This window comes from Mesoplodon mirus, assembly GCF_964341445.2.
Source record: "Mesoplodon mirus genome assembly, chromosome: 2".
Taxonomy (NCBI): domain Eukaryota; kingdom Metazoa; phylum Chordata; class Mammalia; order Artiodactyla; family Ziphiidae; genus Mesoplodon; species Mesoplodon mirus.
In genome coordinates this window covers 155,514,909-155,535,133 of record NC_138977.1, presented here as the reverse complement: position 1 = coordinate 155,535,133, position 20,225 = coordinate 155,514,909, and the positions used below count along the sequence as shown (strand labels likewise).

Genomic DNA, 20,225 nt, shown 5'->3' with positions numbered 1-20,225 from the left:
GTACTGATACAAAAACAGACACATAGATCAAAGGAACACAACAGAGAGCCCAGAAATGAACCCACACTTATATGGGCAATTAATTTATGAAAAAGGAGCCAAGAATATACAATAGGAAAAAGACAGCATCTTCAATAAATGATTTGGGGAAAAGTGGACAGCTACATGCAAAACAATCAAACTGGAGCAGAAGCAAGAAGAACTACAATCCTGCAGCCTGTGGAACAAAAACCCACATTCATGGAAAGATACACAAGATGAAAAGGCAGAGGGCTATGTAACAGATGAAGGAACAAGACAAAACCCCAGAAAAACAACTAAATGAAGTGGAGAGAGGCAACCTTCCAGAAAAAGAATTCAGAATAATGATAGTGAAGATGATCCAGGACCTCGGAAAAAGAATGGAGGCAAAGATCGAGAAGATGCAAGAAATGTTTAACAAAGACCTAGAAGAATTAAAGAACAAACCACCAGAGATGAACAATATAATAACTGAAATGAAAACTACACTAGAAGGATTCAATAGCAGAATAACTGAGGCAGAAGAACAGATAAGTGACCTGGAAGACAGAATGGTGGAATCCACTGCTGCGGAACAGACTAAAGAAAAAACAATAAAAAGAAATGAAGACAGCCTAAGAGACCTCTGGAACAACATTAAATGCAACAACATTTGCATTATAGGGGTCCCAGAAGTAGAAAAGAGAGAGAAAGGACCAGAGAAAATATTTGAAGAGATTATACTCGAAAACTTCCCTAACATGGGAAAGGAAATAGCCACCCAAGTCCAGGAAGCGCAGTGAGTCCCATACAGGATAAACCCAGGGAGAAACACACCGAGACACACAGTAATCAAATTGGCAAACCTTAAAGAAAAATTATTGAAAGCAGCAAGGGAAAAACGACAAATGACATATACGAGAACTCCCATAAGGTTAACAGCTGATTTCTCAGCAGAAACTCTACAAGCCAGAAGGGAGTGGCATGATATACTTAAAGTGATGAAAGGGAAGAACCTACAACCAAGATTACTCTACCCGGCAAGGATCTCATTCAGATTCGATGGAGAAATCAAAAGCTTTACAGACAAGCTAAAGCTAAGAGAATTCAGCACCACCAAACCAGCTCTACAACAAATGCTAAAGGAACTTCTCTAAGTGGCAAACACAAGAGAAGAAAAGGACCTACAAAAACAAACCCAAAACAATTAAGAAAATGGTCACAGGAACGTACATATCGATAATTACCTTAAACGTGAATGGATTAAATGATCCAACCAAAAGACACAGGCTTGCTGAATGGATACAAAAACAATACGCATCTATATGCTGTCTACAAGAGACCCACTTCAGACCTAGGGACATATACAGACTGAAAGTGAAGGGATGAAAAAAGATATTCGATGCAAATGGAAATCAAAAGAAAGCTGGAGGGCTTCCCTGGTGGCGCAGTGGTTGAGAGTCCCCCTGCTGATGCAGGGGACACGGGTTCATGCCCCGGTCCGGGAAGATCCCACATGCCGTGGAGCAGCTGGGCCCGTGAGCTATGGTCGCTGAGCCTGTGCTCTGGGAGAGGCCACAACAGTGAGAGACCCGCGTACCGCAAAAAAAAAAAAAAAGCTGGAATAGCAATACTCATATCAGATAAAATAAACTTTAAAATAAAGAATGTTACAAGAGACAAGGAAGGACACTACATAATGATCAAGGGATCAATCCAAGAAGAAGATACAACAATTATAAATATATGTGCACCCAACATAAGAGCACCTCAATACATAAGGCAACAGCTAACAGCTATAAAACAGGAAATCGACAGTAACACAATAATACTGAGGGACTTTAACACCTCACTTACACCAATGGACAGATCATCCAAAATGAAAATAAATAAGTAAACAGAAGCTTTAAATGAAACAACAGACCACATAGATTTAATTGACATTTATAGGACATTCCATCCAAAAAAGCAGATTACACTTTCTTCTCAAGTGCGCATGGAATATTCTCCAGGATAGATCACATCTTGGGTCACAAATCAAGCCTCACTAAATTTAAGAAAATTGGAATCATATCAAGCATCTTTTCAGACCACAATGCTATGAGATTAGAAATGAGTTACAGGGAAAAAAACGTAAAAAACACAAACACATGGAGGCTAAACAATATGTTACTAACTAATCAAGAGATCACTAAAGAAATCAAAGAGGGAATCAAAAAATACCTAGAGACAAATGACAGTGAAAACACAACGATCCAAAACCTATGGGATGCAGCAAAAGCAGTTCTAAGAGGGAAGTTTCTAGCTATACAAGCCTACCTCAAGAAACAAGAAAAATCTCAAGTAAACAATCTAACATTACACCTAAAGCAACTAGAGAAAGAAGAACAAACAAAACCCAAAGTTAGCAGAAGGAAAGAAATCATAAAGATCAGAGCAGAAATAAATGAAATAGAAACAAAGAAAACAATAGCAAAGATCAATAAAACTAAAAGCTGGTTCTTTGAGAAGATAAACAAAATTGATAAACCATTAGCCAGACTCATCAAGAAGGAGAGGAAGAGGACTCAAATCAATAAAATTAGAAATGAAAAAGAAGTTACAACAGACACCACAGAAATACAAAGCATCTTAAGAGACTACTACAAGCAACTCTATGCCAATAAAATGGACAACCTGGAAGAAAAGGACCAATTCTTAGAAAGGTATAACCTTCCAAGACTGAACCAGGAAGAAACAGAAAATATAAACAGACCAATCACAAGTAATGAAATTGAGACTGTGATTAAAAATCTTCCAACAAACAAAAGTCCAGGACCAGATGGCCTCACAGGTGAATTCTATCAAACATTTAGAGAAGAGCTAACACCCATCCTTCTCAAACTCTTCCAAAAAGTTGCAGAGGAAGGAACACTCACAAACACATTCTATGAGGCCACCATCACCCTGATACCAAAACCAGACAAAGATACTACAAAAAAAGAAAATTACAGACCAATATCACTGATGAATATAGATGCAAAAATCCTCAACAAAATATTAGCAAACAGAATCCAACAACACATTAAAAGGATCATACACCATGATCAAGTGGGATTTATCCCAGGGATGCAAGGATTCTTCAATATATGCAAATCAATCAATGTGATACACCATATTAACAAATTGAAGAATAAAAATCATATGATCATCTCAATAGATACAGAAAAAGCTTTTGACAAAATTCAACACCCTTTTATGATAAAAACTCTCCAGAAAGTGGGCATAGAGGGAACCTACCTCAACATAATAAAGGCCATATACAACAAACCCACAGCAAACATCATTCTCAATGGTGAGAAACTGAAAGCATTTCCTCTAAGATCAGGAACAAGACAAGGATGTCCACTCTCACCATTATTCAACATAGTTTTGGAAGTCCTAGCCACAGCAATCAGAGAAGAAAAAGAAAAAAAAGGAATAGAAATTGGAAAAGAAGAAGTAAAACTCTCACTGTTTGCAGATGACATGACACTATACATAGAGAATCCTAGAAATGCCACCAGAAAACTACTAGAGCTAATCAATGAATTTGGTAAACTTGCAGGATACAAAATTAATGCACAGAAATCTCTTGCATTCCTATACACTAATGATGAAAAATCTGAAAGAGAAATTATGGAAACACTCCCATTTACCACTGCAACAAAAAGAATAAAATACCTAGGAATAAACCTGCGTAGGGAGACAAAAGACCTGTATGCAGAAAACTATAAGACACTGATGAAAGAAATTAAAGATGATACCAACAGATGGAGAGATATACCATGTTCTTGGATTGGAAGAATCAATATTGTGAAAATGAATATATTACCCAAACCAATCTACAGATTCAATGCAAGCCCTATCAAATTACCAATGGCATTTTTTACAGAACTAGAACAAATAATCTTAAAATCTGTATGGAGACACAGAAGATCCCAACTAGCCAAAGCAGTCTTGAGGGAAAAAAACAGAGCTGGAGGAATCAGACTCCCTGACTTCAGACTATACTACAAAGCTACAGTAATCAAGACAATATGGTACTGGCACAAAAACAGAAAAAGAGATCAATGGAACAAGATAGAAAGCCCAGCGATAAACCCACATACCTATGGTCAACTAATCTATGACAAAGGAAGCAAAGATATACAATGGAGAAAAGACAGTCTCTTCAGTAAGTGGCGCTGGGAAATCTGGACAGCTACATGTAAAAGAATGAAATTAGAACACTCCCTAGTACCATACACAAAAATAAACTCAAAATGGATTCGAGACCTAAATGTAAGGCTGGACACTATAAAACTCTTAGAGGAAAACATAGCAAGAACACTCTTTGACATAAATCACAGCAAGATTTTTTTTTGATCCACCTCCTAGAGTAATGGAAATAAAAACAAAAATAAACAAATGTGACCTAAGGAATCTTCAAAGCTTTTGCACAGCAAAACAAACCATAAAGAAGACAAAAAGACAACCCTCAGAATGGGAGAAAATATTTGCGAACTAATCAACGGACAAAGGATTAATCTCCAAAATATATAAACAGCTCATGCAGCTTAATATTAAAGAAACAAACAACCCAATCCAAAAATGGGCAGAAGACCTAAATAGACATTTCTCCAAAGAAGACATACAGATGGCCAAGAAGTACATGAAAAGCTGCTCAACCTCACTAATTATTAGAGAAATGCAAATCAAAACTACAATGAGGGGCTTCCCTGGTGGCGCAGTGGTTGAGAGTCTGCCTGCTGATGCTGAGGACGCAGGTTCATGCCCCAGTCCGGGAAGATCCCACATGCCGTGGAGCGGCTAGGCCCATGAGCCATGGCCACTGAGCCTGAGCGTCCAGAGCCTGTGCTCTGCAGCAGGAGAGGCCACAACAGTGAGTGGCCCACATACCACCAAAAAAAAAAAAAAAAAACACTACAATGAGGTATCACCTCACACCAGTTAGAATGGGCATCATCAGAAAGTCTACCAACAACAAATGGTGGAGAGGGTGCAGAGAAAAGGGAACCCTCTTGCACTGTTGGTGGGAATGTAAATTGATACAGCCACTACGGAGAACAGTATGGTGGTTCCTTAAAAAACTAAAAATAGATTTACCATATAATCCAGCAATCCCACTAATGCCCAACGACAGATGAATGGATAAAGAAGTTGTGGTATATATATACAATGGAATATTACTCAGCCATAAAAAGGAACGAAATTGAGTCATTTGTTGAGACGTGGATAGATCTAGAGACTGTCATACACAGTGGAGGAAGTCAGAAAGAGAAAAACAAATATCATATATTAATGCATGTAGGTGGAACCTAGAAAAATGGTACAGATGAGCCGGTTTGTAGGGCAGTAGTTGAGACACAGATGTAGAGAACAAATGTATGGACACCAAGGGGGGAAAACTGCGTTGGGGTGGGGATGGTGGTGTGCTGAATTGGGCAATTGGGATTGACATGTATACACTGATGTGTATAAAACTGATGACTAATAAGAACCGGCAGTATAAAAAAACAAACAAAACAACTAACACTAAACTTTCATTGGGTTATTTGTATGGAAATATCTTAATATAAATGTTTCAGACATTACATGAAATTTCTAAAAATCTTATATGTTCTGGTATAATGTTATAAGTCATAATTCTAGTTATTACTTTAAAATGTATATTTCAGAAATAACTAAATTTCCTTGTCAATTGCATTATTATGAACTTTCCTCAAATCTTTAACCATGGTCATTTTTAAGTCTTTTGTCATTTACAGACAGTTCTGGGTGTACTCTGATGCTTTTGCAAAAATGTTCCTATAAAAGGGTTTCATCTTCAAGGAATTCATGGAAAAGACTCTTACAAGTACAGGTTTCTGGTAACTGACTGTACTGCTGAACTGAATGAATAAGCATTTTCAGAACTCTAATGAAAAACTGATGAACCCATAAAAGTGCTAACAAAAGATCAAGATGAAAAAAAAAATTAATTCATGGGACTGAGTGAACTGATGAGGATGATTATAATTTTTGTGACTTTCTGTTTGAATTAAAAAAAATCCCACAAGGACTCAGAGGCAAAAAATATACAAATCAATTTTCACTGCAAAGTAAAGGAGCTGTTACAGTGGAGGATTACTGGACTGAATGTCAATATTATGACATAGTATGAGTGTGTTTCGTGTTTGGTAATTACAATCATTGTTACTTTTGTTGTGGTCATCCATTTACAATGCTTGGTGTCAGTCTATTTATCTCTTGTAAAAATAAAATACTGTGTGTGTGTATGTGTGTGTGAGAGAGAGAGAGAGAGAGAGAGAGAAATAATTAATTAACTAATTAATTTTTAAAAAAAGAATCAAACTGGGACTACTTTCTCACACCATATACAAAAATAAATTCAAAATGGGTTAAAGACTTAAATGTAAGACCTGAAACCATAAAACTTCTATAAGAAAACATAGGCAGTATGCTCTTTGGTCTTAATAGTATTTTTTTTTTTGGCTATGTCTCCTCAGGCAAGGGAAACAAATGGAAAAGTAAACAAATGGGACTACATCAAACTAAAAAGCTTTTGCACAGCAAAGGAAACTATCAACAAAACAAAAAGGCCACCTACTGAATGGGAGAAGATATTCACAAATGATATAGCTGGTAAGGGGTTTATATCCAAAATATACAAAGAACTCACACAACTAACATCAAAAAAACCAAACAGGGCTTCCCTGGTGGTGCAGTGGTTGAGAGTCTGCCTGCCGATGCAGGGCACACGGGTTCATGCCACGGTCCAGGAAAATCCCACATGCCGTGGAGTGGCTGGGCCCGTGAGCCATGGCCGCTGAGCCTGCGCGTCCGGAGCCTGTGCTCCGCAACGGGAGAGGCCACAACAGTGAGAGGCCCGCGTACCGCAAAAAAGAAACAAATGTTACTCCATATTACCACCACCCTTTTTTGGAGGGGGAATGTTATGAGATGGATGTAATTATTCTCTGAGGATCCCCTCATGGACCTCTGCTTACCCGTTCCTGTAGAAGCTCCACAACCTGCTGGACACAGTCATTTACATCACAGGAGTCTGTTTTCAGCACCAATTCCGGGGCCTCTGGTTTTTCATATTCAGAATCAATCCCAGTGAAACCTATAAAAGGTAAAAGATAATAGAGGGAGTGGAAATTAAAACAGGTTTGTTTCCTCAGTGCAAGTCTCTGCTATGCTGAAGTTCATATTTATGCTGCCCCTTCTAAGTTACGGGGCTATAATATTGAAACTTCTTTCCTGGGAGAAGATTTCTAATTAAACTTTTGTTTCTTCTTTGAACACAAACAGTCGATCCTTCTTATTCGCAGTAGTTCTCTTCAATACGTTGCCACACACACAAAATTAGTGAATACTGAACCACTGCTTCTAGGAGAAATGTGGGTTTGGCTTCCTGTGAGCCTCTAGTCACCAAATTTTTATCAACCAATTAATATGTTTGTTTTATGAGTGTTTCTGTTTAAAGACACCTTATTTCATATATAGTGCTGATTCATTAACACCGAACTCATGGCCAACAGCACCAGAACTCATGTCTGAACAAAGCTTATCTAACACATGTATTTTCTCCACAAGGCAGGTCAGTCTTCCTGCACTTGGGAACACTGGACAGTACTTCAGCACTGTGCCGGGGGGCCATTTTAAACAGCAAAATCACCAACAAAAAGAAAAAAAAAAAAAAAGCAAAACACATGGCACTAAACAGGCCACCAAAAGGACACTTCTTTACAGTATGAGAGCTGAAACACAAAAGCCTTGTTCAACTTCAGCTGGGAATGTATATTCTGGGTGACTAAAATTTTGCTGCTCTGTGTGTGTCTACAAGTGACAGCCAAAGCACTGTGGGTATATGGATGTGGGGTAACAAATAAATTTTAGTGAGTAGGCACATTTGCAAATCTGGAATCTTCAAATAATGAAGATTGATGATATTTCTATCACCCTTCCTTTTTTCTGTTAAGTAAATGCCTACAGTGCCTGTGAAGAAAACAGAAATGAATACCAAGTAATCCAGAGCATCCAATTTCTCCACAGGAACACAGGATATAGTGCCTAAACCTTGGGCATAAAACCAAACTCGACAAGATTTTTTCTCCCTCAGCGCAAAAACCAACGCCAAGTCAATCTGTCCATTATATTCACCAGGATTATCTACAGCCGAATTGAAGCTCTGCAGGGTTCTTCTGCCATCACATTAAGTGTTCAGGCAAGACAGATTAACTACTATTAGCTTCAGCAGAACGTAAGTAAGGAATCCTGTTTTATCACCAAAAATGTTCCACAATCAAATGTAACCAATTTAGATATTAACCACTATTTAGATTTTCCCTATCTGTATATGTGCTACCGTGTAACTGCCTAGAGGAGAAAGAACACATGATGTTAACCACAGAATAGGCTGGCTGAGCTGAAGATATGCTATTCCTATCTTTCATATTATTCCATACCTAAGTCATTCGAGATCTGTCTGCCTTGGAATGCCAAGTCATTCTTGGGTTAGGATGGTAAACATGAACTTAAAATCATTACTAAAAAGCTTTAAAATAAACACTACAAGTCTACAGCCCATCTATTTCATTTTTTTTTCTAGTTCATATTTTTAAGTATCACATGAAGTCCTGAACCCAAGAAGAAATTTTTGCATTACCAATATTCCCAGCAGTATTAGTGGTGAGTCACAATAAAATGGGTGGGGTAAAGACAAACCTGGTTAAAACACTAGTTCTTAAGCTCTGATTCTCAAGTGTAGCTACACGCTGGAATCACTGGGTCCCACCCTTAAGAGATTCTGGTTTCAATGGTCTGGGGTACAGCCTTGGCACTAGATTGTTTAAGTCCCACCAGATAATGCTTATGTGCAGCAAAGCTTTGAGGATCACTGTGTTAGAAGACTTGGATTAACGTTTTAAAAGCCCAGGAAGTCTCTTCCTAGTTAATTTAGCCCATAAGTGATTTTACAGTAAATGTATACTGTGAGAAAAACGTTTATATTTAAGTAAATAATAACTACTTGAACGTTACTCATGAAAATAATCTAGGTATTAGAGTAGCTGACACAGGCATATATTTACACTTTAGTAAATGCCATATAAAAGCCTGAAGTCTGCTGAATGTATGCAATCCCACCTGTCCCTGAAATGTTTACCACCAGGGCTCTGAAATAGCATTGGTAGGAAACTTTTTAAGCACCATTCTTACAATGAGTAAATGATTTTGAAAACTGTCCAGTCAGGAACTCTAGAACCATGGCAAACCTAAAGTAAATAAATGTGTGTACACACATGCACACAGGTATACATTAACCTAAGAACATTTTATCAATGTCTATTCAAAGGAATTAAGAAACACCTGGTAAACAAGTAAAACATAGAAAACTGAACGAATACAAGCACATTCCCAGATACAGAATGCAAACTGTAAGTGACTCAAGGTATTTTGGATTCAGTCTTATTATTCATCTTTACATCCCCAGCACCAGATATAAACCCTGCAAATAGAAAGCATTGATCAAAGTGTTGAACATCCAATTTCCACTCCACCTTCTAATCCATTCGACAAGCATTTACTGTGTGTGTGTACCAAGTATTATGCTTTGGGCCATGCTCCGTGCTAAATTCTAAAAATACAGAAATGGTAAAGATGTTGTCCTGGCTCACAGGGTGCTTACTCCAGCTGAGCAAACAAATCTACCTCCCTCACCAATCCATTCTTGCAAAAACAACAAAACCAAGTACAGTTAAAACAAGTAAAAGATTCAGACTTCAGGATCCTGGACACACTGTTCTGCTTCTCTTTGCAAATCTCTATTACAAAAAACAGAAGTGCACACTGGCCGTCAACAGAGAGAGGGTGACCTAGAAATTAAATGGATAAACTGTTTTCCCTCCTGTTGTCATATATTATTCAGGTCAGGCAGCTTATTCTCACTGAGTCAAGAAAGTACAGGCTTAATGGGTGAAACCTGAGTCTCCATGATGGTAAGACTGGATACGAGCCCTGCCCAAGGAACCAGATTCACCACGGCCAGTGGAACTTGCCCCAACTGCTAATGGGCTCCCAGGTCCAAACAGAAGAGCCCAGAATAACAAGCATTTTCCTTCCTGTTCCACCTTTTCCTTTCTAGGGCCAGAAGCTGGTGCCAAAATCTACACTTCATAGAGCTCCTGGGAGTCTGAGGCTATCACACTCCCTGCTGGGAAGGCAAACAAAAGTTAGGGGCATGAATTGATCCCAAACAATGCTGAACCTATCTTTGATTTTTCTTATGCTGGCATGCCCTCTGTTACTGTTAATAATAATACCGATAATAGACCAGGGCTATGTCAAAGGATGTCTAAAAGATAAACAGAATGACTGGTATCAAGGGCGACAGCAGAACGGGTTCTAAATGTCTCTTTCTATGTCCAAATTTTCATCATAGTTGAAACTCTGGGAGCAGACCATAAAATCAAAAATACAAGCTGTATGTACTTTGATAAAATCACAGATATGTTAATTTAATCTAATGCAACAATCATACATAGAATGAATTTCAGACCATTCCCGGTACTATGATATAAATAAGAGAGACATTTTCCTTGCTCTCAAGATGCTTATAATTCAGGCATTTTTCCCAGTAGCTATGGAATGCCCTACATTTTCACTGGAACAAAGAGAACAGAAGTGGCAGCAACTATCCAACTAATAGCCAATCTAATGCTAGGTACCTAATTATACCAAATAGGCTTCCCAAAGTCCCAATCCTCTAAAACTGCCTTGCGAGTAGGAGTTCAACCTGATCGATGATACCGAGTGTACACAGTGCCGGGTACTACTGGTAGGCCTGAGAGATACAACAGTGTAACAAGACCTGCTTTCTCTTCTCAGGGAGCTCCAAGTTGTTTGAAAACTTCCATCTCTTAGAATAGATTATCAGTCTCAGATATGGTAAGATGAAACATCTAAGGAAAGACAAACTCGGAAAAAAATATTACTTACCTTTAATTTCTCCAGCCCGTGCTTTTTTGTAGAGTCCTTTGACATCCCTCTGTTCACAAACATGCAGGGGAGCATCAACAAACACTTCAAAAAAAGGTAAACTTGCGCCCTCATGAATTTGTCTTGCATTGTTGCGATCCTTAGAAAAAAGGCACATACAGAAACATAATAAAGAGTGCTCATATGAATCAAAGGTACTATATTAATGTCAAGGACAAGTAAAAGTGCTTTTCAGCTGTGTTAGTGGAAAATAGACAAAGTTTAATTTATATTTTGAAAACATAAACTGAAAAAAAATAAACCCAAGAAATTAGATTAACACACCCATTCTTCATTAAGGATTTTTTTAAATTTATTTATCTTTTTTAACATCTTTATTGGAGTATAATTGCTTTACAATGGTGTGTTAGTTTCTGCTTTATAACAAAGTGAATCAGTTATACATATACATATATCCCCATATCCCCTCCCTCTTGTGTCTCCCTCCCACCCTCCCTATCCCACCCCTCTAGGTGGTCACAAAGCACCAAGCTGATCTCCCTGTGCTATGCGGCTGCTTCCCACTAGCTATCTATTTTATGTTTGGTAGTGTATATATGTCCATGCCACCCTCTCACTTTGTCACAGCTTACCCTTCCCCCTCCCCGTATCCTCAAAAGGCCTGCTATTCTAAAATCTGAGATACTGGCAAGTTCCAGGAGGGAGAACAATGGATGCCCCATAAAAACTTTCACCTAAATTTTACAAGGAAGCTCAGCCAAAGCCCAGCTTAAATGCAGACGTCATCAGGCCTCTCTCTTAACAGGCTCAACCTCAGCCTGAGCCAGCGTGAAAGGAACTTCACAAGGGATCCATTCAGAACCCTGAGGCTAGTTTATTCACTTGCCAAATACAAAGCCCTGCAGCCACTACACATCTCTAGCATTCCCAAAACTTTACTTTTCTACATGACTCCTAACCCCCAACTCTGCTAATACCTTCACTGCTCGGCCTAAACTCTCTCTGGAACACTGCTTCCTTTGTAAGTGAAACTCTTCTTGTTTCTGGTCTTAACTGAAACTAGGTTCTCCCTTGAGGATTCACTCATCTTCCTGTTCTCAAACGCAGGCTCCACATTCATATTCTATAGACAAGGCAGTGCCACCATTTTCAAAGCTAGCCCCTGCACCTTCCTCCATCCTATCCCCACATGGCTCATGTTATCATTTACCACCTTTCTTATGGCCCCTCAACCCATGCCTACTTCCACTCTTATCAGATGGCCACACTTCTAATTTCAAAAGGAAAATCCCCAGGGACTTCCCTGACCATCCAGTGGTTAGGACTCCGTGCTTCCAATGCAGGAGGCGTGGGTTCAATCCCTGGTTGGGGAACTAAGATCCCACATGCCGTGCAGCATGGCCAGAAAAAAGAAAGAAAGAAAAGAAAAAGAAATCCCCAGACACAAACGCTCTCAATCTCCCCTCTGCCATATAATTTACCTATATCCCCCACCTTTATCTCCTTCCCTCCTGCCGCTCCTCCCTTCACGGATTCAAAATCCCCTACTCTGCAATGGAATACTATTCAGCCATAAAAAAAGAATGAGATTTTGCCATTTGTAGTAACACGGATGGGCTTGGAGGGCATTGTGCTAAGTGAAATAAGTTTGACAGAGAAAGACAAATACTGTATGATATCACCTGCATGTGGAATCTAAACAAATACAACAGGACTTCCCTGGTGGTGCAGTGGTTAAGAATCCGCCTGCCAATGCAGGGTACACGGGTTCAAGCCCTGGTCCGGGAAGATTCCACATGCCGTGGAGCAACTAAGCCCATGCGCCACTACTACTGAGCCTGCGTTCTAGAGCCCGCGAGCCACAACTACTGAGGCCTGCCTGCCTAGAGCTCGTGCTCTGCAACAATAGAAGCCACTGCAATCAGAAGCCTGCACACAGCAACGAAGAGTAGCCCCTGTTCACCGCAACTAGAGAAAGCCCGTGCGCAGCAATGAAGACCCAATGCAGCCAAAAATAATAAATATATAAAATAAATTTTTAAACAAACTAGTGGTTTCCAGTAGGAGAGGGGGGAAGGGGCAACATAGGGGTGGGGAGTCAGAGGTACAAACTATTAGGTGTAAGATAAGCTAAAGGATGTAGTGTACAACATGGGGAATAGAGCCAATATTTTGTAATAACTGTAAATGGAAAGTAACTTTTAAAAATTGTACGTAAGAAAAAAAAAATCCCCGTCCTGCTAATGAACCTTGCTCAATCCATTCTCACTGCTGCATCTGGAATTTTCAACCTCCTCCTTCTCCACTGGCAACAAACAAGTAAAAGTCACCCTCTTCCATTAAAAAGAGATGAGCTAACAAATCATACAAAAATTCCCTCAATCCTGGCACTTTCCAGGCCATTCTGCCACATTTCATACTACTAACCCTGTGTACTGCAATCATGCTACTCCCCGGTCGTTCCTATGCAGGCTCCCCTGCGGCACTGGGGTTGCCCACATTCTACCAGGAGCCCACTGCGCACACTGCACGGTCCCTGAGCACTTTGCTCAACTGCTTTCACAGTGTAAACTACAGCATATAAACCAACATTCAAGCCTGAACTCTGTCCTCTCCCGAAAGTAAACACACCTTTCCAACTTCCTACAAAATACACCCACCTGGAGATCTCCCACGTACCTCAAACTTAACACGTGCAAAACTGAACCCACTCTCTTTTCTCCCAAGCTTGCATTCCCACCTATACTGCCCTCATCAAGGGATGACGACACCACTCACCCAGAATCCCCAGAGTTGCTCTGTTTCTTCCCTTTGCCGTCCCACCCCCTGCATTTTGTCACGAAGTCCTTCAGGTTTTACCTCTAGACATTACACAAACCCAGTCTGCACTTCTTCCCTAGCTCCTGGTTCAACCTCATTTTTCTTGCCTGGACAACACCCTTTTAATCAGTCTGCTGGCTTCCAGCTTTGACCTGCTCAAAGCCACACTCTACACTGTCCCCAGATGACAGAGGATGCAAATTCAACCACGTCACTAAACTCTTCAGAGACTGCCCAGCACCATCAGGGTAAAACCCAAGCTTCTCAGTGTGACGCCTCAGGCCTTCTCCACCTGGCCCCACCATTCTCAGTCTTGCACCTGATGTTCTATTGATAATCAACACCTGCCTGGTCTACCAGGCTGTTTGGGCCTAATGCCTTTGCCATCCCCCCCTGCCAAAAACACTCCACCTCTCTCCTCTGGCTACAGCAATGTGTCCCCTCACAGCACAGCTCCATGCTAAGTCCTCCAGGAAGCCTACCCATGTCCAGGCTGACAGAGGTCTCACTTCCGCTGGGTTCTCAGAGTACCCACCATACACCTCTGTCACAGATCTCATTCCAATATACTGAAATAATTTCAGTAGTTTTATAACCTTAGTATCTGGCAGAGTGATTAAGTCATGATTCTACTATTCCAACTGTCCTTTTAAATGAAGGTGTTCCCCAAGTTTCCACCTGTGACTCGCTTCTCATTCTATATACTCTTTCGTATACTCAACTTCATCAAGGTTTCAACAATAAAGTTAATGATTCCCCAATTTTTTTTAAAATTTATTTTTGGCTGCACTGGGTCTTTGTTGCTGTGCGTGGGCTTTCTCTAGTTGTGGCGAGCAGGGGCTACTCTTCATTGCGGTGCGCGGGCTTGTCATTGTGGTGGCTTCTCTTGTTGCAGAGCATGAGCTCTAGGTGCACAGGCTTCAGCAGTTGTGGCACGTGGGCTCAGTAGTTGTGGCTTGCAGGCTCTAGAGCACAGGCTCAGTAGTTGTGGCGCATGGGCTTAGCTGCTCTGTGGCATGTGGGATCTTCCCTGACCAGGGCTCAAACCCGTGTCCTCTGCACTGGCAGGCGGATTCTTTAACCACTGCACCACCAAGGAAGCCCCTGATTCCCAAATCTTTATCTCAATTCTACACAACGTTCCTGAGCTCCAGAACCAATTTCCCAATGACGCAGTGGTCATCTTCACCTAGATACACCACCAGCATTTCAAACCTAACCCAGCTAAAATCAAACAGTCATCTTCTCCCTTCCTACCCTATATTTTCTAACTCAATCATACCATCTTCTCTTCTGAAAGCACCATCCTTCATGTTCACCCCCAAATTCAGCAATCAACCCGGGCACCACGTTCCACTAACGCTACAGGCTCAAGAGCCCTCAAATATGCCCCATCTTTTCTATTCCCATGGCCGATACCTGAATTCACTCCAAAAGCCTCCTGACTAGTCTCCTACCTCCAGACCCTTCCCATTCCAGGCCTTAAGGGTGACCTCACTAAAATACAAAGGCACCAGAGACACTATTCCCCAGTACAATCTCAAACTCTCTACCACCTGTGGGGCAAAGTCCCGAGCAGTCCAGAGTTCACTGTCAGACCTCTGCAAATCGCTCGAGCTTCATCTCCCCTCATGTTCATCCGGCAGAGCAGCCAAAACAAACTTCCTACAGTTCCCCAAAGACCTAAGTCCCTCACATTTCCATGCTTTTGCAAATCCTGTAGCATCTCCTCTCTGAAATAGTTTTCTCCTGCAAGAAAAATGACTCATCTTTCATGACGCATTTCAAGCAGCACTTCCTCTGTGAATCTTCCACAGCACCTTTATAGACATGTACCTAATCACTTGCCTCACGACACTGCAACTGTTTGCATCTCTGTGCTCCCACCAGACTACCTACTGACTCTCCTCAAGGATAAGAACTATCAGGTTTATTTTTACAACCAAGATGCCCAAGGTTAGTGGTGACAGAGAAGAATACACATATCCTAAAATATATGATTTGGTCCAAATATTATCATGAATTTTGACATGACCTAAGCATAGTCCGAACCTCATTTTCATTCTTAGTGCTTTTGGGGGTGAGATCAAGAAAAGTGTTGCTCCATGTTATGGAAACAAGGGAGCCAAAAAAACAGATCAGCGTATCCTTTCAGATACCCAGGTCTCAGCTGCTCGCTCTCCAAATTAGGTGTTACTGACTTTCTCTTTTTCCAAGAGTTGCAAAGCTTCCCAGAAAGTGCAAGCAAATCACTGTTACTATATTACTATGAAAACTGTTTATACCCAAGAATTCAGGAACTCTAACAACTCTCATTCTCTCATACACTTCATTATTCAGGATACCTTAAACTGACATATTGACACCAATCCCAGTGTTTCAGGAAGATGAAAAGCAGCTAGTCCTCAAAGAACCTTTAGGACTCCTGCCATGAGTGAACCTGTGTGATTAACACTAAGTCTCACACTTATCTATAACCCTTACAGCTCAAATTTTGTTTCTGTTTTTAAAAAAAGTCTAAGTAACCATCCAGATTTATGATACAGTACTAGAATTGCACTAATATTTACTACATTTACTATTTATTACACATCAGGCACTATGCTGAAAGCTGTGAGTGCATGATTTACCTAATCCTCAGAGCAGCCCTACGAGGTAGGTATTACCTGAGCTTGGAAGGTTAAGTAAATCGGCCAAGGTCCTAACAGTAAATGGCAGAGGCGAGATTTCAGTCTCTTGCTTCTGGCTTCAAAGCCCCCGTGTTTAACTACTACTCTAACTCACCTGTTCTTTCATAGCTGGGCTTCCTAAGGGGCTATGCTATCATTTAACAAACACTAAATATCTACTGTGGTCCAGGATCTGGGCTTGGCATCAAGATTATAAAGATAAATCAGATGTAGTCCCAGCCTTCAAAGAGCCAGTGGGGTTTAGAGACAGCAAAGCACAGTGGGCAAGAGCACAGGTTCCACTGACACTGTCTGGGTGCAAATCCTTGCTCTGCCATGTAGAGTGTGTGAGGTGGGGTGACTGACACCTCTGTTTCCTCACCTCCACCCTCCTCACTGGGTGATGAGAACCAAGTGAGCTAATTCACATAAAAGCACTTTAAAACTGTTACCAGTACACAGTAAGTGTTCAATCAACGTTAGCTGCTATTATTATCATTATTATTATTATTACTGCTGCTATTAGCACCACCAACCAAAGAACTGGTATTTATAATAAAACAATGTGCTATGGCACAATAACAAGGGCACCAAAGACAGGTACCCAACAAAGCCTGAGAGACTTAGGAGGAAGAAATACCCAACCTGAGTCTCAAAGCATGAACCGGTGTCAACCGATGCTGAGGCGAGGCTAAGAGGAAGGAGAAGAGGGCCTTCGAGGCAGAGGGAAACAAAATTCTCGTGGTAGAAACAACGTGACTTTTTTCAGAGAAATACAAAGAAGTGAATTAGTGCTCTATGGTCTCTAAAATAAGTAAGAGTGTGATGAAAGATGAAACTCAAGAATTGTGAGCAAAGAAGCCATGACAGGACACATGTTAAGAAACCTAAGGTTCTCCCTGGTGTTTGATACATGTTGAGTATTTATTATAGGATTTTTGAACTGAAAAGTCAAACTTGAAATAATTTGGCCATTGACTTGTTCAACAACTCTGGTTATACTTTTGAGGGGGGCGGTGGGTGTGTGGGTTATAGCAAGCTTTTCAAAAATGAATTTACTCAGGAAGTTGCGGCACAAAAATGTCGTAGGTTAATTGTTTTAATTTGGATTTAGCCTCAAAGTACACGTCAGTGTTTAAATTATTTGCTTTGCCTGACACCATATTCTCAATATATGTAGTGAGAACAGCAATGGCGCAAAAGCCACATACCTGAGTATAAGGTGATATAAAACTTGTGATGCACACTAAGCCAGCATCTGCAAACAGCTTAGCAACTTCTGCGATGCGTCGAACGTTCTCTTCTCTGTCTTCAGGACTAAAGCCAAGATTTTTATTGAGACCCTGACGAATGTTGTCACCATCCAAAGTGTAGCATGGAATACCATGGCACACCAAGTACTCCTCCAAAGCCATGCTTACTGTGGTCTTTCCTGCTCCCGATAAGCCTAGAAGTGAACAGTCCAAACAGATTCCATACATAAAGTTAGGAGGATAAGTAATAAAGAATTTTAACCACAGGCTTCATTATTCAGAGCAGTCTCTTAGCAACATTCTTGTCTAATATTTCTCTGTAAAATTTTACTACATCTTAGCTAGGAAAACATCTGTAGTTTAAATACAATAAGCATTTATCTTTCTAGTAACTTCTGTCTAACCCCGAAGGTATCCTAGGAATCACTGAGCTACAAAGGCTTAACCAATTTTAATATTACACATGGTCGGGTAGATATTCACTTTGTCCTCTTGTTACCACTATTCTAAAGCTGCATGCCAATTTTAAAAGAAAGTTATATGACCAAATTATTTCTGGTGAGGGAAGAAAAAGAAAGGACAAAAGTAAGTGAAATAAATATTAGAAAGTTACTTCTATATCCCAGGATCAACACCTCCCAAAGGCAACCATGATAAAAGCACCTGGGAATCCAATTTATAATATAATTAACCTTGAAAGAATATCCTCATTTCACCTTCCTCTACCAATGTTTAGTCACTAAGCGATGAGGAGTAAAGGAAAAGGAAAGAGTACATTTATGCACTAACACTTGCCACCTTGGTGAGTGTATCAGAATTCACAACTAAGATAGGTACTTCCCTGGTAGTCCAGTGGCTAAGACCCCGTACTCCCAATGCAGGGGGCCCAGGTTCAATCCCTGGTCAGGGAACTAGATCCCACATGCCACAACTAAGAGTTTGCATGCCGCAACTAAAGATCCCACATGCCACAACGAAGATCCCGCATGCCGCAACTAAGACCCAACGCATCCAAATATAGAAATACACAGATAGATATTTCAAAAAAAAATTAAGATAGTTATGAGACAAGAGATAAAACACTGAAACCTAATGTACTGATACTTTTTGACATGCTAGTATAGAAAGCTAAGTGAAAAATCAATTTTAAAAAGGATGATATGTTAAGAGGATCAATATAGTGTTATATGGTTTCTACATTAAAAATGTATATTAACATGAGTACAGCAGGTAGTATTTTCCAAAGATTGACTGAAAGCTTGTTTACAATGTGACACTGCCAATGTCACACCCAGAGGTAGAGTATTTCTCAGCCCTTGAATCTGGGCTGGACTTAGGAGTCGCCTGTAGCCAAAACAATATAGTGAAAATGCTAAGCAGGACTTCCAAGACTGGGTCAGAAAAGGCTATTCAGCTTCTCTTTGGATATTTAATTGGGGAGAAGCCAGCTGTTAAATACTCTGAGACCACCGTGCTAGAGAAATCAGAAGTAGGTGTTCCTGTCGATAGCCTTAGCCAGCTAAGCTCCCAGCTGACCAGCATCATCCACTGGGCAGTCACTGCAGACACCCAGCCAGTTGTGGCTTTAGATGACTGGAGCCCAAGTCAGCATGACTGCGACCAAGCAAGACCCGGGGGGGAACCGCCCAGCAGAGCACTCCTGAATTCCTTACCCACAAAACAGTGAGCAAATTAAAATGGTTGTTTCACACCACTAGGTTTTGGGTAATTTGTTACATGGCAACAATGACTGAACAAAGAGATGGAGGCTAGGGAGACTAGGTTTTTCTGTTCTTTGTTATTGTTGTTTTTAACTACCAGTTGAACACTAAGTATCAGGGGAAAAATACTGAAAACATCAACTTCTTATACAACAAAGACAACCTAATCAACTATACTCCAATATAAAATAAAAATTTAAAAAAACACAAAGATAACCTAAACTACAATTAAAGTGTCTGCTTATATATACACATGTGTACATGTACATATTTTATGTATATATTTAATTTGAAACAAAGAACAGACACTGCTGAAAACTGAACTAATGACAGAAAATTTCACTGAGATGATTATAGTGAATGTAGACAAAAAGGCTAGGAAATCAAAGTGGTTAGAGAAAATTAATAGATAATGCAAGACAGATAATCCAAAACTAAGATAAAGAAAACTGGTATACCAAAGAGAAACCAAATGTACTAGATTGAATAGTGTCCTCCCCAAAATTCACATACACCTGGAACCTCAGACTGTGACCTTATTTGGAAACGGTCTCTGTGCATGTAATTAGTTAAATTAAAATGAGGTCACACAGGACTACGGTGGGTACTAAATCCAGTGACTGAAATCTTTGTAACAAGGCCATCTGAAGGCGAAAGCAGAGACTGGAGCGGTACCTCTACAAGCCAAGGAACGCTAAGGACTGCCAGCAGAACCAGACGCTAGGAGAGAGGCATGG

General features: G+C 40.3%; 1 protein-coding gene across 5 annotated transcripts in view; it reads right to left on the bottom strand.

Moving 5' to 3' along the window:
* PAPSS1 (3'-phosphoadenosine 5'-phosphosulfate synthase 1) overlaps window positions 1–20,225 on the bottom strand; it is a 108,686-nt gene that overhangs the window by 72,192 nt on the left and 16,269 nt on the right. For all 5 annotated transcript variants that reach the window (XM_082642414.1, XM_082642413.1, XM_082642411.1 and 2 more), the window contains 3 exons: window positions 17,726–17,961; window positions 11,026–11,164; window positions 7,032–7,150 (listed from right to left, as the gene is read on the bottom strand). In XM_082642414.1, coding sequence (XP_082498540.1) covers window positions 7,032–7,150; window positions 11,026–11,164; window positions 17,726–17,961 — 494 coding nt within the window. The remainder of the gene's footprint in view (window positions 1–7,031; window positions 7,151–11,025; window positions 11,165–17,725; window positions 17,962–20,225) is intronic.